Source organism: Heterodontus francisci, chromosome 27, assembly GCF_036365525.1.
Source record: "Heterodontus francisci isolate sHetFra1 chromosome 27, sHetFra1.hap1, whole genome shotgun sequence".
Taxonomy (NCBI): Eukaryota; Metazoa; Chordata; class Chondrichthyes; order Heterodontiformes; family Heterodontidae; genus Heterodontus; species Heterodontus francisci.
Genome location: NC_090397.1, coordinates 13,604,229 through 13,630,774, shown reverse-complemented (window position 1 = coordinate 13,630,774; position 26,546 = coordinate 13,604,229). Strand labels below are relative to the sequence as shown.

The 26,546-nt window shown below is 42.7% G+C and overlaps 2 protein-coding genes across 7 annotated transcripts in view; one reads left to right on the top strand and one right to left on the bottom strand.

Moving 5' to 3' along the window:
* Positions 1-25,622, top strand: part of lrmp (lymphoid-restricted membrane protein) — a 146,269-nt gene extending 120,647 nt beyond the window's left edge. For 3 of the 4 annotated variants that reach the window (XM_068058877.1, XM_068058876.1, XM_068058875.1), the window contains exons 33-38: positions 5,575-5,621; positions 10,365-10,430; positions 14,419-14,510; positions 15,816-15,926; positions 17,059-17,172; positions 24,911-25,622. In XM_068058877.1, coding sequence (XP_067914978.1) covers positions 5,575-5,621; positions 10,365-10,430; positions 14,419-14,510; positions 15,816-15,926; positions 17,059-17,172; positions 24,911-25,154 — 674 coding nt within the window. In that variant the 3' untranslated portion in view covers positions 25,155-25,622. The remainder of the gene's footprint in view (positions 1-5,574; positions 5,622-10,364; positions 10,431-14,418; positions 14,511-15,815; positions 15,927-17,058; positions 17,173-24,910) is intronic. The other variant, XM_068058878.1, reaches the window with a different exon arrangement.
* Positions 25,362-26,546, bottom strand: part of dnai7 (dynein axonemal intermediate chain 7) — a 121,560-nt gene continuing 120,375 nt past the window's right edge. For all 3 annotated transcript variants that reach the window (XM_068058879.1, XM_068058880.1, XM_068058881.1), the window contains one exon: positions 25,362-25,896. In XM_068058879.1, the coding sequence (XP_067914980.1) occupies positions 25,609-25,896 (288 nt within the window). In that variant the 3' untranslated portion in view covers positions 25,362-25,608. The remainder of the gene's footprint in view (positions 25,897-26,546) is intronic.

Sequence of the window (26,546 nt, the reverse complement as noted above, 5' to 3'; positions counted from 1 at the left end):
GTAAGCTTTAGCTTCATCCAGAGCTACACATCAGGCCAGCAGTTGGACAACACAACAACCACACTTGGCATTTATTGTCTTTGGGGTAGGTATGGAATCTAGCCTCTGTGTGGAGAAGATCTTGTGAAACTATGAAAACATAAGAATGAGAAAAGACCCAGCTTGTATATTGAGCTTGTCCCATTTGGTCAGTGTATAACTTATTCACAATACGACCCCCACCTCTGCCATTCTCCCAACCCCCATACAATCTCCTAGGAGAAGCCAAGAAGGGGGAAATTGGGGCAATTTAGGGGGGAAAAAACTCTGGAAAATTCCTCTCGACCACTGACCAAAAGACACATCCTCCAATATTCCACGTACCTTCTATATGTAGTTATGTTGGTCACGCCCAAAGTCGTTGAGTTCACTTTTGAAGTTTGCAGTGAATCTGCACTTTGTGAGCCAGAAACTTGTCCTATAAGTTAACGATACTCTGAAAAGAAAATACAGCCTGATATCAGAGTTCTGTGTTTACTTAATTTATTCCCCTCCCAAACCCATCTACATGGACTGTGGTAACTAAGGGCCTTTGAAACAGGTATGTCTAGTGGCCCTTCTCTTGAATTGTTTCCAGGGTGTGTCTCGCCTACCAAAACTGGATAGTGTTCTAAATTGGGCCTAATGAAGGCCTTATACAAGGAGACTAAGGAGTCGTCCATTTAAGACGGAGATGTGGAAGAATTTCTTCTTTGAGGGTCATAAATCTTTGGAATTCTCTACCCCAGAGAGTTGTGGAAGCTGAGTCATTGAATATATTCAAGGCTGAGATAGACAGATTCTTGAAATATAAGGGAGTCGAGGGTTATGGGGAACAGGCAGGAAAATGAAGTTGAGGCCAAGATCAGATCAGCCATTATGATCTTATTGAATAGCAAAGTGGGCTCAAGGGGCCATATGGCCTACTCTTATTTCTTATGTTCTTGCATTCTTGTTTGTTTTGTATTCAATTGTCTTGGCAATACATCTTTTATAATAGCTTCATGGCACTGATTATGAACTTTCAGAGAGTCATGCACGTTAACACCCAGGTCTTTCTCCTGCTTTGGATATGCTTGCCATTGGCTCTACCCATGTGGTAGATTTATTATTTATATTAAGTGTCATGTACAGCCATGGGCCCATTTTCCCCATCACAGCTAGCTCTGTCTGCAGTCTATTTTTTCCTTCTAGGGTCCTAAAACCAACACATCTTTGTATTATCCATGGACTTGTGGACAGCTTTCCTCTTCATCCAAATCATTGATAAAGATAGTGAAAACTAATGCCCCTAGCACTGATTCCTACAGGATTTCACTAATGGTTTGTCCACACACACAAGCCACTACCATTTAATATCAACCTTCTTCCTATGGCAATTCAATCAATTCCTTGTTCAACCCAATCTCTGTCCACTAATCCCATAGGACCCAATCTGGTTATGTGGCACCTCATTTTGTATCCTCATTTTCAAAAAGTCTTCAAAGTCGACCGGTGTAGACCTACATCCATAAACCAGTGACTGCCTGAAAAAAATTCAGTTGTGTTGGTGAGATATGATTTTCCTTTTCAGAAACCATGCTGAGAAACTATAACATTTTCTGTCAAGGTTTTCATAGAGTTTGCTTTAATGATTCCTTTGAGTAACTTGACCATAACCAAGCTGTTTGTCTCGGTGTGTGTTCCTGGGAACAGTCCGTAGAGCACAGAATCCACATCAGTAGCAAGTACCTTGTACCTGTTGGGCAATGGCAAAGGATGAGGCTCCTCTGTCACTGAATCCTGGGTCCCCATACCTGCTTGTCACTGTCCACGAAACAAAGCTAAACCAATACCTAACCTAAAGGGGTGTGACTGCCTCTTGGGTCAAAAGGTCCCCCTCTCTGATGCATTGCAGTGCCTGAGCCGCGGTCTCCTGCTCGACAACTCTGAGCCAAAGTTCCTTGGGTTGCAGACACTTACTGCAGATGTAGTTGCCTGGGAGTATGCTGCAGATATGCATGCATCTTGCACTGCCATCTCCATCTTGTTTTATGTAATTAATTTATTTGGTTTATTTTTAGCTTTTTTAAACAAATGAATTTAGCTAGTTTAAATTATTAATTTAATAAAGTATTAGTTATATATTCCTACTTTACTCCAATACTTATATTTATTTACAGACCTTTAGTCTGTTAAGGTTTTCTTCACACTAACTTGCACCTGTTATGAAAGTGCTTCCATTTTTTATATTAATTTGAGGGTTTGTGTTTAAAAATTGTGGAAATGGATTCATTTGAAAGACTGAAGAGATTCCATAGATGCTGGACTTTATTTTTTTTTTCCAAAAGGTCATTGGAATGACTTGAGATTTTGCTTAAAAACAAATCCTTACTGGATGTCACATGTCTTAAGTTAAGTAAACAGCAGGAGCCTTGGTGACTAGGGGAGTTGTTTAGAGAAGTGACATGTCAAGATTTATGGTGGTCAAGAGTTGGTTTAGTTTTGGATATTGTTTTGAGTCAGTTGGGGTCAGCCTGCGAAGAGAGACGACACCAGCGCATCCCTTTCCACCTCTTTGAGAAACCCTGAAAATCCAGTGTGTGGACTGGAGAAATTGATGCTGCATTTCTCCTGAAAAGCCTACCAGACTAATCGTCAACGTTGCCTAAAACAAACTGCTCCAAAAAGATCCCAGTGGCAGCTGTCTACAAGTATCTGGACACCAGACTAAAAGGGCCAGTGAAGAACATCACATATCTTGTCCTTTTTTCCTTCAATAATTAATAAGTATCTGGCCAAAGTAATTTTTTTTTCTCCTTTTTGTAAAGATCCCTGCAGAGAAAACGCCTTTATTATTTTTCTTTAACCAGAGTGTGTGTGTGAGAGAGTGGGTTAATTTAGAAGGGAACTTTCATATTTCAACCTGCTTTGCATCTTTATTGAATAAGTCTTGTTTTATAATTTTATTGAATAAAGAAACCTGGTTGGTGGATTTTATTAAATAAAAAGAGTATATAATTGGCCATATCGGTAACTGGGTAAACATTTAAATATATGTTGTGACCTGTGGGGAAATGGAACTAGAGAAAGACAGTGCACTTCTCCCACCTCGCTTGCAACACACCAAGTGTTATAACACTTCTAAAATTTTAGATACGCTTGGGGCTTACTAAAACCACAAATGTTAAAGGCAAAAACAAGCACCTCTCTCTCCCCCTTTGCACCAGGGTCCCACTAACTAATAAAATTTTCAACGTCCTCTCTGTTCACTCCATTAACATTATGATCTGTGGTTGCACACTGTGCTGTAGATCTGAGAATATCCTTTCCAATATCCTTTAGGCTGTTCTGATTGCTGTTCCCTTTAGTGACCCGGGTTCAGTTCTGGGTACTGCCTGCGCGGAGTTTGCAAGTTTTCCCTGTGACCACGTGGGTTTCCGCCGGATGCTCCGGTTTCCTCTCACAGCCAAAGACTTGCAGGTTGATAGGTAAATTGGCCGTTGTAAATTGCCCCTAGTGTAGGTAGGTGGTAAGGAATATGGGATTAATGTAGGATTAGTTTAAATGGGTGGTTGTTGGTTGGCACAGACTCGGTGGGCCAAAGGGCCTGTTTCAGTGCTGTATCTCTAAATAAATAAGATCAATAGCCATTCCTGTTTTCCTCAAACCTACTTTCTCTTAAGCCTGGCTTCATTTTTACCATGTTTCCTCCTTTTTAATTTGAGACACTGGGCTTTCCTTTGTGTAAGAATATTCTAGAAGGCATTCCATTTTTCTTTTGTGTTAACGTCCCCACCTAGTGGGGACTCATTTGCCTCCATTTGAAAGCCTAACCCTCTTCAAATCCTGGACTGGCATTAAATATTTAAAAGATTTGGTTTTGTATTAGGTAAGGAATAGGAGGGACTAGGAATGGAGGATTGGTACATGCCAGAGGTCACTGTGTGCAACAGGAGAAACTTTCTCAGGAAATGTGCTGATTCCATTGGGAGAGGTAGGAATGGGACCAGGAGAGGATGGAGTTTTGGAGGTGGCCCACAAAGAAAAGTGCTGGAGGAGGATGGAGTGGTCAACAGTGTCTGAGGGCGTTGACGCATAGTGCATTGTGGTTGCAGTCACACCGGATATTGTGCATCATTTTAGAGCTTGGTTGGAGCCTGGAAAGAAGCCAGACTAGACTGCCTCAAACAGGCAGTGGTAAGAACACAATTGAGTTGCGATGTTAGTGGATGACAGCTAGGATGTGTCTTTTGGGCAGTGCTACAAGAGGAAAGATAATTTGAAGGTAAGCTCTTCAAGAAAGTTACAGAGCAGTTCTGAAATTGAAGCAAGAGAAAAGATGTTTGATGAAATAGCAAAGTTGAGGTTGACACTTAGTGGACACAATGAGCCAAGCGATGGTACTTAATTGATCAGGAAATAGGGAACCTAGCGAGTGAGAGGTAGATCTGAGAGGGAAATTGTTCCTGATGTCTGGAGTTCAGCAATGTCTAGGATGTTGGATGAGGCAGAAGGATCCGAGTGAATAGCTTTTTATTTTGGTGCTGACGTTGAGCCCCCCCCCCGTATTGGATTTTGAGAGGAGTATGCAGAACACAGCTGGTTCGGGTTGCTCGGTGAAAAATAGAAATTTAATTTTAGGTTTTCATTTCTAATCAATTCAGAATCAAAAGCACAAGTGTACAGATTCTTTTTTTTTTTCCAGAAGGGGTTCCCAAACTAAAGAAGTTTACTTGTAAATGGAGCAAGCAAATCACAGAAATGCAATATGGGAATGAACCACTGAGTGATTTCTAACTATAAAACATCTGAACCATAGAAAAGTTTTGGCGCAGAAAGAGGCCATTCAGCCCATCGTGTCTGCACTGGCTGAAAAAACTAGTCGCCCAATCCAATCCCACCTTCCAGCACTTGGTCCGTAGCCTTGCAGGTTACAGCGTTTTAGGTGCAGGTGGAAAGCATTTTTTTTTAATTCAATCTTGGGATGTGAACATCACTGATAAGGCCAACATTTATCACCCTTTCCTAGATGCCCAGAGAAGGTGGTGGTGAGACACTTCCTTGATCTGCTGGAGTCCTCTGAAGGTACCCCACAGTGCTGTTAGGCAGGGAGTTCCAGAATTTTGACCAAGTGATGAAGAAACTGAGATGTATTCTCAAATCTGGACGGTGTGTGACGTCGAGGGGAATTTGGAGATGGTGCTGTTCCCATGTGTGTGGATGTCTGTTTGTTTTATTATACTGTGGCAAATTGAGAAGTGTATACAATAAACAGACATTCATTGTACTTTCTATACACAATACTCTTGTATGTTAGAGTACAGTAACCCCTCATTTCAACCTCTACACAGCTGCCTTACGAGAACTGATGAAAACCACCTCATATACACGTGATCAGAGATTAGATCAAAACTTCAGTTTATGAAATTCAACCTTTGTAGTAGTAATGCAAGAATGAACTACAGTAACCTAATGCTATGGTTCTCTGTTTGGAATTCATGATCAAATCAGTGGCAGTCATTTTAATGAAAATCTTGTTCACATGTATTGACCTGCAGTATCATTCATTTCCAGATGAATTGCGAAGTAAAAAGTTCCCGACTGCACAGACTTTTGGCAAAGTACGTATTCCAAAACTGCCGTAGCATACGTGAGGATCACAAGCGGTATAACGCCATGGATACACCAGGGTTCAGTTTTGCGAATTCACATGACCAGAAAGGAGCCTCAGTGGCTGAATCGTAAAATCCTGCAGCACAGTCGGAAGCCACTCGGCCCATTATACCTGTGCCACCTCTTTTGAAAGAGCTATCCAATCAGTCGCACAACCACCCCCCCCCCTCCCCCAACACACCGTGTTTTCCCCATAGCCCTGAAAACTTTCCTGTTTCATCTGTTGAACTTGATGGGCAGAAAATGGTAGATGGTAGCCAGCAAGTCTGTGATGTCCAGTGGCCATATGGATCAGAAAACTATCCTTGTCAGCCACGAGTATTTGAAAATATTGACATTGACTGTTTCTATACAAAATGGGAAAGGCAGGGATTCTTTTGGGACATAACTCATCAGGAAAGATGGAGAATTATTCTATTCTTTGTGCGGGTACAAATGACTTATTTAACCATGTAGTTGAAAGGTTTTGGGTGGAGTGGAGGCAAGCTTTCAATCAGCTGCTGTAATTGCGAGGAGCTGCAAATAGACTGGGGGAGATAAAGCAGCATACGCTTAAAGAATGAACTAACTTCCATTTAAGTAGCACCTTTCACAATCTGAGGACATCCAGAGAGGATGAAATCCTTTTGAAGCTGTCACCTTGTACAAAGAACAGTACAGCACAGGAACAGGCCATTCGGCCCTCCAAGCCTGCGCCGATCTTGATGCCTGCCTAAACTAAGACCTTCTGCACTTCCGGGGCCCATATCCCTCTATTCCTTTCCTATTCATACATTTGTCAAGATGTCTATTAAACGTCGCTATCGTAACTGCTTCCACCACCTCCCCCGGCAGCAAGTTCCAGGCACTCCCCACCCTCTGTGTAAAAAAAACTTGCCTCGCACATCCCTCTAAACTTTGCCCCTCGCACCTTAAACCTATGTCCCCTAGTAACTGACTCTTCCACCCTGGGAAAAAGCTTCTTATTATCCACTTTGTCCATGCCGCTCATAACTTTGTAAACCTCTATCATGTCGCCCCTCCACCTCCGTCGTTCCAGTGAAAACAATCAGAGTTTTTCCAACCTCTAATGCCCTCCAGACCAGGCAACATCCTGGTAAACCTCCTCTGTACCCTCTCCAAAGCCTCCACGTCCTTCTGGTAGTGTGGCGACCAGAATTGCACGCAATATTCTAAATGTGGCCTAACTAAGGTTCTGTACAGCTGCAACATGACTTGCCAATTTTTATACTCTATGCCCTGACCGATGATGGCAAGCATGCCGTATGCCTTCTTGACTACCTTATCCACCTGCATTGCCACTTTCAGTGACCTGTGGACCTGTACGCCCAGATCTCTCTGCCTGTCAATACTCCTAAGGGTGCTGCCATTTACTGTATACTTCCCACCTGCATTAGACCTTCCAAAATGCATTACCTCACATTTGTCCGGATTAAACTCCATCTGCCATTTCTCCGCCCAAGTCTCCAACCGATCTATATCCTACTGTATCCTCTGACAATCCTCATCATTATCCGCAACTCCACCAACCTTTGTGTCATCCGCAAACTTACTAATCAGACCAGCTACATTTTCCTCCAAATCATTTATATATACTACAAACAGCAAAGGTCCCAGCACTGATCCCTGCGGAACACCACTCTAGTCACATCCCTCCATTCAGAAAAGCACCCTTCCACTGTTGCCCTCTGTCTTCTGTGACCGAGCCAGTTCTTTATCCATCTTGCCAGCTCACCTCTGATCCCGTGTGACTTAACCTTTTGCACAAGTCTGCCATGCGGGAGCTTGTCAAAGGCTTTGCTGAAGTCCATATAGACAACATCCACCGCCCTTCCTTCATCAAACATCTTCGTCACTTCCTCAAAAAACTCAATCAAATTAGTAAGACACGACCTCCCCTTCACAAAACCATGCTGTGTCTCGCTAATAAGTTCGTTTGTTTCCAAATGGGAGTAAATCCTGTCCCGAAGAATCCTCTCTAATAATTTCCCTACCACTGACGTAAGGCTCACTGGCCTATAATTTCCTGGATTATCCTTGCCACCCTTCTTAAACAAAGGAACAACATTGGCTATTCTCCAGTCCTCTGGGACCTCACCTGTAGCCAATGAGGATGCAAAGATTTCTGTCAAGGCCCCAGCAATTTCTTCCCTTGCCTCCCTCAGTATTCTGGGGTAGATCCCATCAGGCCCTGGGGACTTATCTACCTTAATGCTTTGCAAGACACCCAACACCACCTCCTTTTTGATAATGAGATGACTGAGACTATCTGCACTCCCTTCCCTAGGCTCATCATCCACCAAGTCCTTCTCCTTGGTGAATACGGATGCAAAGTACTCATTTAGCACCTCACCCATTTCCTCTGGCTCCACATATAGATTCCCATCTCTGTCCTTGAGTGGGCCAACCCTTTCCCTGGTTACCCTCTTGCTCTTTATATATGTATAAAAAGCCTTGGGATTTTCCTTAATCCTGTTTGCCAATGACTTTTCATGACCCCTTTTAGCCCTCCTTAAGTTCCTTCCTACTGTCTTTATATTCCTCAAGTGCTTCATCTGTTCCTAGCCTTCCAGCCTTTACAAATGTTTCCTTTTTCTTTTTGACTAGGCTCACAATATCCCGTGCTATCCAAGCTTCCCGAAACTTGCCAAACTTGTCTTTCTTCCTCACAGGAACATGCTGGTCCTGGATTCTAATCAGCTGACGTTTGAAAGACTCCCACATGTCAGATGTTGATTCACCCTCAAACAGCCGCCCCCAATCTAAATTCTTCAGTTCCTGCCTAATATTGTTATAATTAGCCTTCCCCCAATTTAGCACCTTCACCCGAGGACTACTCTTATCCTTATCCACAAGTCCCTTAAAACTTATGGAATTATGGTCACTGCTCCCGAAATGCTTCCCCACTGAAACTTCAACCACCTGGCTGGGCTCATTCCCCAATACCAGGTCCAGAATGGTCCCATCCCTAGTTGGACAATCTACATACTGTTTCAAGAAGCCCTCCTGGATGCTCCTCACAAATTCTGCCCCATCCAGGCCCCTAGCACTAAGTGAGTCCCAGTCAATATTGGGGAAGTTAAAATCACCCACCACTACAACCCTGTTACCTTTACATCTTTCCAAAATCTGTCTACATATCTGCTCCTCTACCTCCCGCTGGCTGTTGGGAGGCCTGTAGTAAACCCCCAACATCGTGACTGCACCCTTCCTATTCCTGAGCTCCACCCATATTGCCTCACTGCATGACACCTCTGAGGTGTCCTCCCGCAGTACAGCTGTGATATTCTCCTTAACCAGTAATGCAACTCCCCCACCCCTTTTACATCCCCCTCTATCCCGCCTGAAGCTTCTAAAGCCTGGAACATTTAGCTGCCAATCCTGCCCTTCCCTCAACCAAGTCTCTGTAATAGCAACAACATCATATTTCCAAGTACTAATCCAAGCTCTAAGTTCATCTGCCTTACCTGTTATACTTCTCGCATTGAAACAAATGCACTTCAGACCACCAGTCCCGCTGTGCTCAGCAACATCTCCCTGCCTGCTCCTCCTCTTAGTCCTACTGGCCTTATTTACTATGTCCTCCTCATTTACTTCACTAGCTGTCCTACTGCTCTGGTTCCCACCCCCCTGCCACACTAGTTTGAACTGCTCCCGAGTGACGCTAGCTGATGTAATGTTCAGTCTATTCTTGCATTTACAGGCAATGCAGTAAAATTACAAAGGATGATGAGGAGAATCCCTGGGGAAATTTACTCCTATTGAAACTGGATATTCTACCTGTTATTGCAGATTTCGACTGCACAAGTCTGTAAAATCCGAGACGCTTTTCCAAGTTGTTTTGTTGAAGTTATAAAATGGCAATCTTTCCTAAAACTTACTTTTTCAATTGCTCCCTTTAGCTTCATTTCGCTACCCAGTTTCTTGATCTTGATTTTCTGTTGTCTTGAACCCTGATTTAGTTTTCTTTAAATTTTGTTCAAAGCTTCAACTTTCTTAAACTATTGATCCTTTGCTTTTTTTTTATGTTTGCTGCACAATTTCTGTATGTACTATACAGTGGACAGAAGGCCTAGGCAAGTAAGCTTGGTAGGAGTACTGGCGAACATGCTGGTTGTAGATTAGTAACATTTGCTTCCTTAGATGGATATAAAAGATCCCATGACACTGTCTCAAAGGCGAGCAGGGGAGTTCTCCCCGGTGTCCTGGCCAATATTTATCCCTCAATTAACATCACAAAAACAGATTAACCGGTCATTTATTACAGGGCTGTTTGTGAGTCATTGCTGTGTGCAATTTGGCTGCCACAATTCCTACATTACAACAGTTATTGCATTTAAAAAATAATGAACTGGCTGTAAAGTGCTTTGGGACGTCCTAAGGTTACAAAAAGTTCTATATAAAGACAATATTTTTCTCTTTCTTTCTTCGCTTTCCTTCTTTCCTCCTTTCATTCTCTCTCCATTTCGCCCCCTGTCACACAACTTCCATCCATCTCGCCCTCTTCTGTTCTGAAGCTGGTGGTTGTCCTTATTGATGCAGAATCAGGATAGGGAGTTGGAATGCTCCTCCATGTATGTTAGCACATGTTAACTTTTTGCAACCTGTAGAAATGAATATTCAATATAAAATATGGAAAACATGCCAATGCTAAGTACAACTTTTTTCCTCCATTTTCCCTCTTGTTAAAGGGATCCCCACGAAGAGTCAGCATTGCAGCAATTCCAAGAAGCACTGCAGGAGCGCCGTTTGACTTGGTAAGAAATCCACAGCATCAAAAGATATCTGCACACCAATCTAATTGCATTGGGTGGAGCAACTGCTTCAAAACTTTGGGCTGCTCTGGATTTTTGAGAGGATTTTAAGTTGTGGTTGTGTCAAAGACATGTACAAATGTAAACCTAGGACACAAAGGGGATAAAATATGCACAACATCAATGAACATATTTGGTAGTTAGAGGGCAGAAATGACTTGGATGACATTGCAAAACATGCAGTTAGTTCTTCAGGACAGTGGAGATTTACTAGTTTGAAATTGCTCCCATTTGTGAGGGGTATTTTAAAAATATACAATGTATGCTGTAGAGTTTAGGCAGTTTTGTTTGAGTTGGCAACCAGAATGTCCTAAAATACTTGGTGCGATGCTATCGCAGAAGGATTAAGTACTTGTGGCATACCTAGTGTGAAGCTAAGTGACAACATGCAGTTTATTGCATATAAGCTTGCTTTCTAATATAACATGAGGTCATCGTGACTTTAGAGATTCAGTAGGTTTGGGAACATGGTCTGTTTCTCTTCTCTTCCCCCACCCCACTCCATTCCACCTCTGCTCTCCTTACCTGAATGTGAAGAAACTTCTAGTTGGGTGTTCGAAGCCTCCTGGTAACTCATTCAAATGAGCATTGTTTATGTATGACCCAGGATAGTGAACATTATAGGGGTGATATGAGCATACAAAAAGACAACCAACTGGTCCATCCAGCCATACATCACCCACCCCCCACCCACAACCAATACAAACTCCTCAAATTATTTTTTAAAAAGGGCCAATTTAGGGAAAACCCTTGAAGTTCCTCTCTAACTCTTGATGGTCATCAAGATGATCATTACAGCTACCCCTTGGCTACCTTCCATCACTTGAGATCATCTGAACTCTCAAGAATTTGTCCAACTCCCTATTAAAGGAACTGCAGTGATCTCATACTTGTTGCACATTTTGATAATCTATTCCAGATGTTGGTGATTCTCTAAGTAAATACTCTTGGTGTCTAACCTGACTCTTACATTTTATATTTTTATATTTTGCACTGATGCCTCCAAGACCTCCTGTCCCTATCTGACTCAAGTAACCTCTCCAAACTGAATCAAAACCTCAATTGTATCACCTTTTAAATTCTATGCCATGAAAAGTCACTGAGCCTATTCTGATAGCAGAGTCCTGGAATTTGGTATCATTCTGATTTGCCTTCCTCTGGGTCTTCCCAAAGCATTTTATATCCCATCCCTATGTGAGGGAAACAAAACCAGATATAGTATTCTAGATAAGGCCACAACAAGGCTTTGTATAAGCCAAGTATCATTTGTCGTTTTATATTAGGACGAGAGTGGTCCTAAAGGAAGAGTGCTAAATTGGGGGAAGGCCAACTATACCAAAATTCGGCAGGAGCTGGGGAATGTAGATTGGGAGCAGCTGTTTGAAGGTAAATCCACATTTGATAGGTGGGAGGCTTTTAAAGAGAGGTTGATTAGCGTGCAGGAGAGACATGTTCCTGTGAAAATGAGGGGTAGAAATGGCAAGATTAGGGAACCATGGATGACAGATGAAATTGTGAGACTAGCTAAGAGGAAAAAGGAAGCATACATAAGGTCTAGGCGGCTGAAGAAAGACGTAGCTTTGAAAGAATATCGGGATTGTAGGCGCAATCTGAAACGAGGAATTAAGAGGGCTAAAAGGGGTCATGAAATATCTTTAGCAAACAGGGTTAAGGAAAATCCCAAAGCCTTTTATTCATATATAAGGAGCAAGAGGGTAACTAGAGAAAGGATTGGCCCACTCAAGGACAAAGGAGGAAAGTTATGCGTGGAGTCAGAGAAAATGGGTGAGATTCTAAATGAGTACTTTGCATCGGTATTCACCGAGGAGAGGGACATGACGGATGTTGAGGTTAGGGACAGATGTTTGATTACTCTAGGTCAAGTTGGCATAAGGAGGGAGGAAGTGTTGGGTATTCTAAAAGGCATTAAGGTGGACAAGTCCCCAGGTCCGGATGGGATCTATCCCAGGTTACTGTGGGAAGCAAGAGAGGAAATAGTTGGGGCCTTAACAGATATCTTTGCAACATCCTTAAACACGGGTGAGGTCCCGGAGGACTGGAGAATTGCTAATGTTGTCCCCTTGTTTAAGAAGGGTAGCAGGGATAATTCAGGTAATTATAGACCGGTGAGCCTGACGTCAGTGGTAGGGAAGCTGCTGGAGAAGATACTGAGGGATAGGATCTATTCCCATTTGGAAGAAAATAGGCTTATCAGTGATAGGCAGCATGGTTTTGTGCAGGGAAGGTCATGTCTTACCAACTTAATAGAATTCTTTGAGGAAGTGACAAAGTTGATTGATGAGGGAAGGGCTGTAGATGTCATATACATGGACTTCAGTAAGGCGTTTGATAAGGTTCCCCATGGTAGGCTGATGGAGAAAGTGAAGGCGCATGGGGTCCAAGGTGTACTAGCTAGATGGATAAAGAACTGGCTGGGCAACAGGAGACAGAGGGTAGCAGTGGAAGGGAGTTTCTCAAAATGGAGACGTGTGACCAGTGGTGTTCCACAGGGATCCATGCTGGGACCACTGTTGTTTGTGATATACATAAATGATTTGGAGGAAAGTATAGGTGGTCTGATTAGCAAGTTTGCAGACGACACTAAGATTGGTGGAGTAGCAGATAGTGAAGGGGACTGTCAGAGAATACAGCAGAATATAGATAGACTGGAGAGTTGGGCAGAGAAATGGCAGATGGAGTTCAATCAGGGCAAATGCGAGGTGATGCATTTTGGAAGATCCAATTCAAGAGTGAACTATACAGTAAATGGAAAAGTCCAGGGGAAAATTGATGTACAGAGAGATTTGGGTGTTCAGGTCCATTGTTCCCTGAAGGTGGCAACGCAGGTCGATAGAGTGGTCAAGAAGGCATACGGCATGCTTTCCTTCATCGGACGGGGTATTGAGTACAAGAGTTGGCAGGTCATGTTACAGTTGTATAGGACTTTGGTTCGGCCACATTTGGAATACTGCGTGCAGTTCTGGTCGCCACATTACCAAAAGGATGTGGATGCTTTGGAGAGGGTGCAGAGGAGGTTCACCAGGATGTTGCCTGGTATGGAGGGCGCTAGCTATGAAGAGAGGTTGAGTAGATTAGGATTATTTTCATTAGAAAGACGGAGGTTGAGGGGTGACCTGATTGAGGTGTACAAAATCATGAGAGGTATAGACAGGGTGGATAGCAAGAAGCTTTTTCCCAGAGTGGGGGATTCAATTACAAGGGGACACGAGTTCAAAGTGAAAGGGGAAAAGTTTAGGGGGGATATGCGTGGAAAGTTCTTTACGCAGAGGGTGGTGGGTGCATGGAACGCATTGCCAGCGGAGGTGGTAGACGCGGGCACGATAGCATCTTTTAAGATGTATCTAGACAGATACATGAATGGGCAGGAAGTAAAGAGATACAGACCCTTCGAAAATAGGTGACAGGTTTAGATAGAGGATTTGGAGCGGCGTAGGCTTGGAGGGCCAAAGGGCCTGTTCCTGTGCTGTAATTTTCTTTGTTCTTTGTTCTATTCTAACTACACACTAAGGGATTTGTTTTCATACAGCCTCACAACACTGGTCCTCCTCTGCTCTAAAACCTTATGAAAGTAACCCTGCGAGGTATGCACGCGGCTGGAATTATCCAGGCTCCAAAGCAACACACTGCATTTAACCACCTTGAAGAGCCTTTGCCACACACTGGCCAATTCTATATCTAGATTAGTCCATGCCTTATCAATTTTGTTTACATTCCTAACTCCTGCAGACATCTTTGTCAGTAACTTTGAGAATTGTTTCCCTTAACTCTTTCACCTAAGTCACTGGTAGAGATGAAGAGTAACAGTCCCAATTACTTCTGATTAATTATCTTCTACCATTAGTGATTGTCGGGTATTGTCACTATCAATTTAATTGTGAAGTTGAAAAAAGTGCATTTGATTTACAATTAGTCAAAGCTGAAGGAGATTGATGAAGGAAGAAGGAGGTCCGAAGGCGATCAGGACAAGTTGCGGAGCAAGCTTACGAGAAAGATAAGTAGCTGGTAGGTCACCCATCTTGTACATGTATATTGGCTTTGGGTGTGGTGCTGTAGTCATTGTGCTTTTTATGGCGGCAACACAAAATCATAAAGCTCAGAAGGAGGTCATTCGACCCATTGTGCCTGTGCTGTTATGCTGATGAGGTAACCTGAAGTAGGCTGGGAGAATGCTTGTGTGGAGCATAAACACCGGCACGGATCAGTTGGGCCGAATGGCCTGTTTTTATTTAACTTCAGTGCAATTCTAATTTAAGGCCATTGGAATGGGAAAATGGCTTTATTTTTGCGTAATGTTCCTTGTTCAATTTGGACCTCCCAACTGACTGGCTCAATACAAAATGTCAACTGAATTGGTACTGGTGTCAGAAGGGCAGCCATTTCAGCTCATGTTGCAATAGGAGAAAATGGAGGGGATAGAGTAAAGTCATGTATGTTAATAAGTCATGCATTCTTTTGCTCCATGTCTGATTTTTAACTTATGCTGTACATGGAATTTAAATTAGCTGATTAACTGGAAAAATAAGAGCTATACATTTAAATAGATGGTCAAAACAGCATGTGATTATTCCAAATACACCCTCCATTGAAGACATGTATGAGGTTAAAATCAGTGTTCCCTCTGAGATGTGTGTGTGTGTGGCTGTGCAGCAATCGGGGATATCATGCAGGAATACAAACGAGCAGCGTTCCCTTTAAGACGCGTGCATACACAGCTGCACTAAAAGGGACCATGCAGTGCAACAAACAGGCCATGCACAGTGGAGGGAACATTGATTGGAATAGCTTGATTTACTAATAGGGATAGATTTTAACTTTCTTGGGTGCGCAGGTAACTGACTTCCATGGAAGGGAAAATTGGGTGGGGTTTACATCAGGCAGTTAATCCCCTATGGCTAGTTTTAATACCATGCGTTGAAAGTTTAAAATCTATCGCATAGTGAAGCGGCCTAGGGTACATCCCAGAATGGTAAATTGCTATACCCAAGAGGGAATGGCTTACCTTTAAGTCTGTCTACAACAGTGTCCAGTTGCATCGAAACTTGAGAGGTATTGACATGCAACTTCATGCAGTTAGTTTCATTTTTTTAATTTCAGAAATTCCACTATTCTGACCATTGTAGGGTGGATTAAGTATAAGTAAGAACATTTTGTGCTGTCTTTCTAAAACTGAACAGGTTTTAAAACAAAAAAGTTGGCTTCTGAAGTTTGACTGTAAAACATAACCTGCTTCCACAGTAGAATTTAAATCACTTATTTCAAGTACAACAATTTTTATAATTGTTGCATTTTTTTAAAATCTTGATTTAGGAAACTTTTAGGGCGAAAGCAAAATGATACTTCCACATCCCGGCCAACACTGCATCGATTTATCAGCACCTATACCTGGGGTGAGAAGGACAATCAATTAGTGAATAAAAGGTGAGCCCCTAATTCTCAGTTCAGCTATCTCTGTAAAACATGCAGGTAGAAATCTTCCTTTGTTAAAGATTAGTGAGAATTTTCTCCAGTTGAATACTGGAAAGGCAGATGCTATTATTGTTTCACCTTTGTGTGTCAGCCTTGGCTCAGTGATGGCACCCTTGCCTCTGAGTTAGAAGGCTGTGTTCAAATCCAACTCCAGAGATTTCAGCATGCAATCCACGATGAAACTCCAGTGTAGTACTGAGGAAGTGCTGCACTGTTGGAGGTACTGTCTTTTGAATTACATAAACGGAGGGCTTGCCTGCACATTCAGGTGGATGTAAAAGATCCCAGGCCACTATTTCAAAGAACAGCAGGGGAGTTCTACCCTGTCACAAACAGATTGTCTGGTCATTATCACATTTCTGTTTGTGGGAGCTTGCTGTGTGCAAATTGGGTGTTGTGCTCCAACTACAACAATGACTACACTTCAAAAGTTCTTCATTGGCTGTAAAGTGCTTTGGGATGTGCTGAGATTGTGAAAGGAGCTGTATAAATGCCTTGCCCGAATACTCCGCTGCATCAAATATAAAATTGTCGTCGTTGCCTACAAAATCATTTTCACAGCCTTGTTCTTTATTGCCTCTGTGATCTTTTCCAGTGTGTTGTGTTTTAAAACCACAGTCTCACTTGACTTGGTGATCCATAACCTCTGGTTGAGGAGTCCCTGACTGCCAGTGCAGCTTTCCCTTCCCCCTGTCCACCATCACAAAACTGATGTTGGTGCTTTGCTGTCTGGAGCCCTCCCACCCTTCTCCCCCACACTCTCTTTTAAAAATCTTCTCAAAATCTATCTTTTAAACCAAGCTTTCGGTTGCCTCTCTGAACTGTGTGTTTCAGAGACTACATTTCCTTTCTTTTCCTGAAGTGTTTTGGGATTTTATTTGTATATTAGAGGTGAAAGTTCTCCTCTAAACTAAATAGTTGCATATTAAGTCAAATAAATCTTAGTTTGCAGTTAGACATGTACCAAACACCAAATGACTTTTTTGACAGCCTATCTGATAAATTTAGTGTGCTGTTTATTGTAAGGAATCTGAAAAACTAAAATTAAATGGTGTGCATCTGTTCTGTGCACCTTGTTGTCTAGGAGCACTTCTCCAGGAATGGAAGCACAAGAGGAGGAAGAAAAAACAGAGGCAATGGAAGAAGCTATCTTAACGGAATTAGAAAGTAATTATCCAAATGATGAACCATCTGCAGTGTAAGTATATTGTTCAGTGTTAAAACGTCTGACACAGTTTAGCTAATAGTTTATGGCAAGTAAAAAGCAAATGTCTTTTATTTGGTCCAATGAAATCGCTTTCAATGTGGGGTGGTCACTACTAATGGCTAAATAATATTTGGATTAGTTATGCTAGTATGAAGAACAAACTGAGATTTAGTAAGCTGCATAGAGTCAATTACAGCACAGACGGAGGCCATTCAGCCCATCATGCCCATGCCAGCTCTCCATTAAACTATCCAGTCAGTTCCACTCCCCCACTTGATCCCGGTAGCCCTGCAAGTACTTCCTTCAAATGCCCATCCAATTTTCCTTTGACGTCATTGTCTCCGCTTCCACCACCCTTGTGGTCAGCGGGTTCCAGGTCATTCCCACCTGCTGCATAAAGTCCTTCCTCATATTGCCCCTGCATCTCTTGCCTAAAACCTTCAATCTGTGTCCCCTAGTCCTTGTACCATTAGTTAATGGGAACAGTTTTTTCTTGTCTAATTTAGCTAAGCCTGTCATAATCTTGTACACTTCCATTAAATCTCCCCTCAATCTCCTTTGCTGTCAGAACAACCCAAGCTTTTCCAATCTAACCTTGTAACTAAAATCCCTCATCCCTGGAACCATTCTGGTAAATCATCTCTGCACCCCCTCAAGGACCCTCACATCCTTTTTAAAATGTGGTGACCAGAACTGAACGTAATACTCCAGTTGGGTCCTAACCAGAGTTTTATAGAGGTTCAGCATAACTTCCATGCTTTTGTATTCTATGCCTCTTTTTATGAAGGCCAAGATCCCGTATGCTTTACTAACCATTCTTTCGACATGTCCTGCCACCTTAACATTGATGCACATGCCAGGTCCCTCTGTTCCTGCACGCTCTTTAGAATTGTGCCATTTATTATTATATATTGTCTCTCCCTATTCCTTCTGTCAAAATGCATCACCTCACACCTGTCAGTATTAAATTCAATCTGCCACCTGTCTGCCCATTCTGCTAGTCTATCTATGTCCTATTGCAGGCAGTTCATATCATCCTCGCTGTTTGCCACAGCTCCAAGTTTGGTGTCATCAGCAAATTTTGAGATTCTACTCTGTATTCCAATATCTACGTCATTTATATATAGCAAACAAAGCAGTGGTCCCAGCGCTGACCCTTGGGGAACACCCACTGTCTACTATCGTCCAATCTGAAAAAACAACCATTTACTATGACTCGTTTTCTGCCCTTAAGCCAATTTTTTTTATCCAATTGGATACTGACTCTCCTATTCCATGAGCATCAGTTTTGTTAACCAGCCTTTTATGTGTTACCTTATCAAATACTTGAAAATCCAAATAAACAGCATTCCCTTCATCAACAATAGATTTGAGAATTTCCTTTTAGTCATACGAACAAAGATAGACAGGAAAATACCCACTGGTCCATCTAACTTGTCCCGCACAAACTGCAATGCATTGTGCATCACGATGCAAACAGTCCACATCCCAGCTGTAAGCCATGAGATCTCCCGGGAGCGGCAAAACTAGATTTTAAAACTTAAAGTGGGTAGAGGGGGAGAAAGTGTGGAAAATTCCTCTCCAACCCCTTCAGGTGATCAAAAGTAGTCCAGATCACTCTGGCTCTACTTAGTCATAAAGTCACATACCTTTTGTATAAGGTGCTCTCCACCCCAGCCACAGACCGGTCCAGCTGTTGCTTAAAGAAATTGCAGGATGATACTACAGCCTGCAGCACTGAGTATAAAGACCTTACTGCTAACTGCTGCTTGCCCACCTTGTAAAGCAATTTCCATGTTCTTTGTGAAGAAAGGACAATGACCTAGTTAAAGAGTTCAGTTTCTTTTACATTGCATGAGGTCATGAGAGAGAGCTAACTGGGCTGCTGTGCTCTCGCATGTATATTATGTGCATTTGTTCTTCCTGTGAATTGGGTACACTGGGGGGTGCCTGAGGTTCTGCTTGTGTGTAAGGATTGGCTGTGACTTTTTGGCCAGTGTGCATGGATAGGATAATCTCATCATGAAGGTGTCTGAGACTGCATGCATGATAACCTTGTGATGCAATGGCACAACATAGACATGCAATTTGCTGCTGCATTTACTGCTCCTAATGAGACCAGCAGCAGCCGGGAGGAACTGGTGTTCCTCTTTGCTGGTCTGGAAACAATTCTGGTAGGTTTTTTTTAGACGTGTGGCTTGATTGCTTTTGTTCCACCATGGACAGCTGTGCTTTAAGCTATCTAGGTCCTAAGCTCTGGAATTCCCTCCCTGAATCTCTCCGCCTCCCTCTTCTCCTTACAGTCATTTTTTAAAACCAAGCTTTTGATCTCTTGTCCTAATATATCTTTGTGACTTGGTCAAATCTTTTCCAACACTCCTGTGAAGTGCTTTAGGAAGTTTTAATAGATTATAGGTGCTATCTAAATGCAAGTTGTTTCTTGTTATGGGAGCCGGTCGACAAACAGCAATATAAAAGCTCACTATATTGGGGTGTTTGCAGCGCCAAATATCAGCAACTCCTTTCTAATGAATTGATGAGAATAATTACAGTGGGAGAGATAGAGATGGAGCACAACAGTTTTGTTGCAAAATTGTACTAGTTCTGAGAGCATTTGTATGTAGCCCATTCACTTTTCACCCAGTTCGTTCTGAACCTCTGCATGTTAGCTCCTCCCTAGAACTTCACTATGTCAAACTAGTGATTGTGATGATGTTGAACTTGATGGCATTCTGTTCCCGTTTGGGGGGGGCGGTGGTGTGGAGCTGGAGATTTAAAAAAAAACTCCTGCAAATGTTGGAAATGCACAACAGGTCCATCAGCACTGGGAAGAGAAGATTTGGATTAATATTTCTGATGTACTCCACTCATTGGAATCCAGAGTTCCAATTAAATAAAGGCTGCATTTGCTGACAATGCGACCACTAGCTGGCGCTGTACTGGCACATGCGCAAATGTAGCCTGTTCCACTTTAATGCCACAGTCTGCGACGTTAAGGCAGCTGCCAGGACTAAAGATGGCACTGCTCAAATAATCACAGAATGACAAAGTAAACCTACGGCAGCACGCAATGGAAATCTAAAGTGCAGCACCTCTGACAGTGCTGCACAATTCTAATTGTTTTCAGTGCCATTCCGCTCTGGCCGCTCGCCCCCGTTTCCTTCCCGCACTAAGAAGCAAGGCGATGTAGGAGCGGCCGGAGAGAGGGGTGGGGTGGGGGAGGAGGGGAGAGAGGGGTGGGTTGGGGGGGGGGAGCGGAGTGGTCGGAGAGAGCGGCAGTGTCGCGGGGGGGGGGGGGGCGGTGAGGGGGAGCAGAGCCGACCAGGCGCATTGCACGAAGAGGTACACGTTACGTGATGATGTTGTCCGCACACGCGCTGACCAGTCCTGGCAAGTCGGAACGCCGCACACGCGCAGAGAGCAGGAGGCTGTCTGCGCATTTTGGTGCAGCCTGATGACCTCAGCGGCTGGCTGCGTTGTTAGGAATCACTTTGTTAGATGTCAACCCTCCTTTTTCTTCTGTTAGACCCAATGTGTGACCATATGAATTAGAAGCAACAGTAGGCCAATCGCCCCTTGGGCCTGCTCCGCCATTCAATAAGTTCATGACTGAACTGATTATTCCACATTTCCACCTACCCCCGATAACCTTTCATCCCCTTGCTTATCAAGAATCTACCTCTGCCTTAAAAATATACAAAGACGCTGCTTCGACCGCCTTTTTGAGGAAGAGAATTCCAAAGACTCATGACCCTCCGAGAAAAAATTTCTCCTCATCTCTGTCTTAAATGGGTGACCCCTTATTAAACAGTGACCCCTAGTTCTAGATTCTCCCACAAGGGGAAACATCCTTTCCACATCCACCCTGTCAAGATCCCTCAGGATCTTCTGTTTCAGTCAAGTCGCCTCTTACTCTTCTAAACTCCAGTGTTTACAAGCCTAGCCTGTTCAATCTTTCCTCATAAGACAGCCTGCCCATTCCAGGTATTGGTCTTGTAAACCTTCTCTGTACTGCCTCCAACGCATGTACATCCTTCCTTAAATAAGGAGACCAAAACTGTACACAGTACTCCAGATGTGGTCTCACCAATGCCATGTACAGCTGAAGCATAACCTCCCTATTTTGTATTCAATTCCCTTTGTGATAAATGATGCCATTCCATTAGCTTTCCTAATTATGTGCTGTACTTGCATATTAACTTTTTGCAGTTCATGCACTAGGACACCCAGATCCCTCTGCATCTCAGAGCTCTGCAATCTCTCACCATTTAGATAATATGCTTTTTTATTCTTCCTGCCAAAATGGAAAATTTCATATTATACTCCATTTGCCAGGTCTTTGCCCACTCACTTAACCTATCTATATCCCTTTGTAGCCTCCTTATGTCCTCTTCACTACTTACTTTCCTACCTATCTTTGTGTCATCAGCAAATTTAGCAACCATACCTTTGGTCCCTTCATCTAAGTCATTTATATAATTTGTAAAACGTTGAGGCCCCAGCACAGATCCCTGTGGCACACCATTCGTTACATCTTGCCAACCAGAAAATGACCCATTTATGCCTACTCTCTGTTTCCTGTTAGCGAGTCAATCTTCTATCCATGCCAATATGTTACCCCTTACACCATGAGCCTTTATTTTTTGCAATAACCTTTTGAGGCACCTTATCAAATGCCTTCTGGAAATCTAAGTACAATGCATCCACCGGTTCCCCTTCATCCACCGCACATGTAACTCCCTCAAAGAACTCCAATAAATTGGTTAAACATGATTTCCCTTTCACAAAACCATGCTGACTCTGCCTGATTACCTTGAATTTTTCTAAGTGCCCTGCTATACCGTCTTTGATAATAGCTTCTAACATTTTACCTAAGACTGATGTTAAGCTAACTGGCCTGTAGTTTCTGATTTCTGTCTCCCTCCCTTTTTGAACAAAGGAGTTACATTTGCTATTTTCCAATCTAATGGAACCTTCCCTGAATCTAGGGAATTTTGGAAAATTAAAACCAACGCATCAGCTATCTCACTAGCCACTTCTTTTGGGACCCTAGGATGAAGTCCATCAGACCCGGGGGACTTGTCAGCCCGCAGCTCCAACAATTAGTTCAGTACCACTTCCCTGGTGATTGTAATTTTCTTGAGTTCCTCCCTCTCTTCCATTTCCTGACTTACAACTAATTCTGGGATGTTACTTGTATCCTCAATAGTGAAGACCGATGCAAAATACCTGTTCAATTCATCTGCCATCTCCTTATTATCCATTATTAATTCCCCAGACTCACTTTCTATAGGACCAATGCTCACTTTAACTTTTCTTTTTTAAATATCTGTAGAAACTGTTACTATCTGTCTTTATATTTCTAGCTAGCTTTCTCTCCTACTCTAATTTTACCTTACCTATCAATCTTTTTAGTCAGTTTGATGTTTTTTATATTCTGTCCAATCTTCTGACCTGCCACCCATCTTAATGCAATTATATCTTAACAGGCCCAAGGGGCTGAATGACCTACTTCTGTTCCTATGTTCCTTTTGTTCCCAGTGTTGGTATCAAGTACTCTTAGTCAGTTCAATCCTCTGACCTGCCTCCATCTTTGCACAATTATATGCTTTTTCTTTAAGTTTGATGCTATCTTTAACTGTTTTAGTTAACCACGGATGGCGGGTCCCACGCTTTGAATTTTTCTTTTTCATCGAAATGTATCTATTCTGCGTATTCTGAAATATCCCCTTAAATGTCTGCCACTGCATCTCTATTGACCTATCCCTTAACTTAATTTGCCAATTCACTTTAGCTAGCTCTGCTTTCATGCCCTCATAATTGCCGTTGTTTAAGTTTAAAATACTAGTCTTGGACCCATTCTTCTCTCAAACTGAATGTAAAATCCAATCATATTATGACCGCTGCTGCCTAGAGGCGCCTTAACTATGAAGTCATTAATTAATCCGATCTCATTGCACAACACCAGGTCTAGTATAGCCTGCTCTCTGGCTCCAGAACGTGCTGTTGCAAGAAATTACCCCGAAATCATTTTATGTACTCCTCATCTAGGCTACCTTTGCCCATCTTATTTTTCCAGTCTGGTATATAGGTTAAAATCCCCCATAATTATCGCTGTACCTTTCTGACAAGTTGCCATTATTTCTTCATTTATACCCCGTCCTACAGTGTGGTTAATGTTGTGTGGCCCGTACGCTTCTTGCCTTTATGATTTCTCATCTCTACCCAAACTGCTTCTACATCCTGGTTTCCTGAACTTAGGTCATCCCTCTCGATTGCGTTAATACCATCATTAATTAACAGAGCTACCCCTCCATCTTTTCCTAGCTTCCTGTCCTTCCTAAATGCCATGTACCCTCCAATATTCAGGTCCCAATCTATGTCGTCCTGCAGCCATGTCTGTGTAATGGCTGTCAGATCATACTTATTTATTTCTATTTGCGCTCAGTTCATCTGTTTTATTTCGAATGCTAAGTGCATTCAGATACAGAGCCTTTAGCTTTGTCCTTTTATTAATTTTGTAACCTCTAGCCTTATCTGTTGATTTACTCTTATATTTGTATGCGCTGTCCCTTCCTGCCACAGTCTGTTTATCATTTCCCATATTAATACCTTCCTTTCTTGCCTCTACTCCTTGATTTAACATATCTTCCCAAATTTGATCCCTTGTCACCACTATTCAGTTTAAAACCTTCTCTACTTCCCTAGTTATGTAGCTCGTTAGAAGACCGGACCCAGCACAGTTCAGGTGTAGACCATCCCAACGGTACAGCCACCACTTTCCCCAGTGCTGGTGTCAGTGCCCCATGAACCAGAACCCACTTCTACCACACCAGTTTTTGGGCCACGCATTAATTTCTCTAATTATATTTACCCTATACCAATTTACACATGGCTCAGGTAATAATCTAAAGATTAATACCTTTTGAGGTTCTGTTTAATTTGGTGTCTAGTTCCTCGTACTGACTATGCAGAACCTCTTTCCTTGTCCTGCCTATGTCTTTGGTACCTACATGGACCATGACAACTGGATCCTCCCCCCTCCCACTAAGTTCCTCTCCAGCCCTGAGCAGATGTCCCAAACCCTGGCACCGGGCAGGCAACACAGCCATCTGGACTCTTGCTCTTTGCTGCAGAGAAGTGTCAGTCCCCCTAACTATACTGTCTCCTACTACCACTACATTCCTTTTTTCTCCCTCCACTTGAATGGCTTCCTGTACCATGGTGCCATGGTCAGGTTGCTCATCTACCCTGCAGCCCCCACTCTCATTCAAACCAGCTGAAAGAACCTCAGACCTGTTGAACAATCGCAAATGTTGAGGCTCCTGCACCCTTGCCCTCTGAGTCCCTTTTACCTGCCTCAGCTGCAGTCACACTCCTGTCCCTGACCACTGACCAAAGCAGAAGACCCTATCCTAAGGGGTGTGACCGCCTCCTGTACAAAGTGTCGAGGTAACTTTCCCCCTCCCTGATGTATCATACAGCCATCGAGCCTGCTCCACTATTCAATAAGATGATGGCTGAATTTCCCCTATTTCCAAATCCCTTGATTCCCTTAGTGCTCAAAATTCTATCGCTTTAGGTCTTGAATATAATCATCAACTGAGCAACCTTACCATCATTTTAAAATTTTTCCTGCATTTTGGGTTTGGTTTGAGTTTGTACGTGATAGAGAAATCATGTATATTTGATGTATGGCTTGATCTATCGATCTTTTATTCTCTGCCAGTTATAGAGGGATATCGACCCATGTAGCTGAATTGTTGGATTCTTTTTGCAAAAGCCACCGAGGACCCTGGCTGCCTGTCATACTCCTTTTCTCTCTCAGCATTTTGGGCAGCTTTCTCATCGGCTGGTCTTTCCACACGTCTGTTGATGCTGCCTATGTGGGCACTGGTGACTCTTGGAAAGCTCTTCAGCAGTTTCTGTGGCCTTACACAGGACTTCGACACAATGGGCAGCCCCCTGTATAACCAACCGTTCTATCTCCTCTGCTGTCGGGCTTTGGATTGCAACTCTCCGAATCCTGTTGACTCTGCTGAGAATGGCTCAACATGCCACTGGTTTGTTTTTAACTAAAATACATTAAGATTTTTAGCCTTGACAAATCATGTCACATAAGAAAGCATTAAATATTGGACAAAACACTCACTTTCTTACAGGTATTTCTGGATTGTTTCAACATATCAATTTTTTAATGATACAAAATAGTCTTTTTACGATAACTGTTCAACTCTAATATTTTGCCTGTTAAAGGCAAATTTAATCACTAAAACAGGTAAAATATCTTGACCGTTCTTCACGTGAGGTTCCCAATCGCTGTGAATTTTAAATGGACAAATTTGAATGTAAAAAGCAACAATATGAAAGTGTCTGTAAACTTAATAAATTTAGATGTTCCTGTGGAAATAGTGCTCAATAAAGTCTTCAGTTGACCTCCAGTGTGTGAGAGAGTGGCTTTATGGCCTCCAGCATTTCTTGCACAGAACTAATAAAGAGGTGATCAGCATTCAGAATTCTCTCCTTTGCAGTATCACTGGCTAATCCCTTCATCATGTGGTACAAGTTAGAGTAAAAGTCAGTATTTTCAGCAATTTCATTTGACAATTCTTCACTGGATTCCTTCATCTTGAGCTTGTGTGACCTCTCTGGTCGTAACATATAGAGAGACCAGTCCTCCTCTGCTATTATCGCGCTACCAAAATTTTCACATGCCTGTGGTTCAACAGAAGAGAATGCAGGTACCACTTTGTAAATTCATCTGAGCTAGAACTGTAGCATTAGTTTTCCCTATGCAGGTTACATACATCAATTCAAATGACCATCAGGAATTTGTGTGCAGTTAAGTTCAAATGAAAGCCTTGCTTTACACTCTTGTTTCTTTCGTCCTCTGCTAGTTTAAATGACTGAAAGACAATCTAAAATGCTCACTTACATTTAACTGCATAAAAATCTATTGCATTTCATAAACGATTGATTAACCTTATGAAAAATGGAAGATTTGAATCTCCTTCATTTATATTATGCTGAAATATTGACTTCAATTTTTACTTGGGATGGTGAATGGATGGGACCTCCACCCACCCCTGTACATCTGAGTGAGAGGCCCTCCCCATTTTTAATTCACAGGCCTAGATTAAATATAGCATTGTTTCATCTGCAACAGGCAGGATTGGTGTCAGTACTGGCACGTGGGAGTGGAAATTGGGTTGTAAGCCTCGGGACGGCAGACACAAAGGAGCAGTCTGCAGCATAATGTCATTGCTGGTTGTGGGCTTTGGGCACCAATGCCAGTGTACAGAGGCAAGGTCAGGGCTGGGGAGGCCAAAAGATTTCAGGGAAGGGCTAGGGTGGCAGGTGGGGAC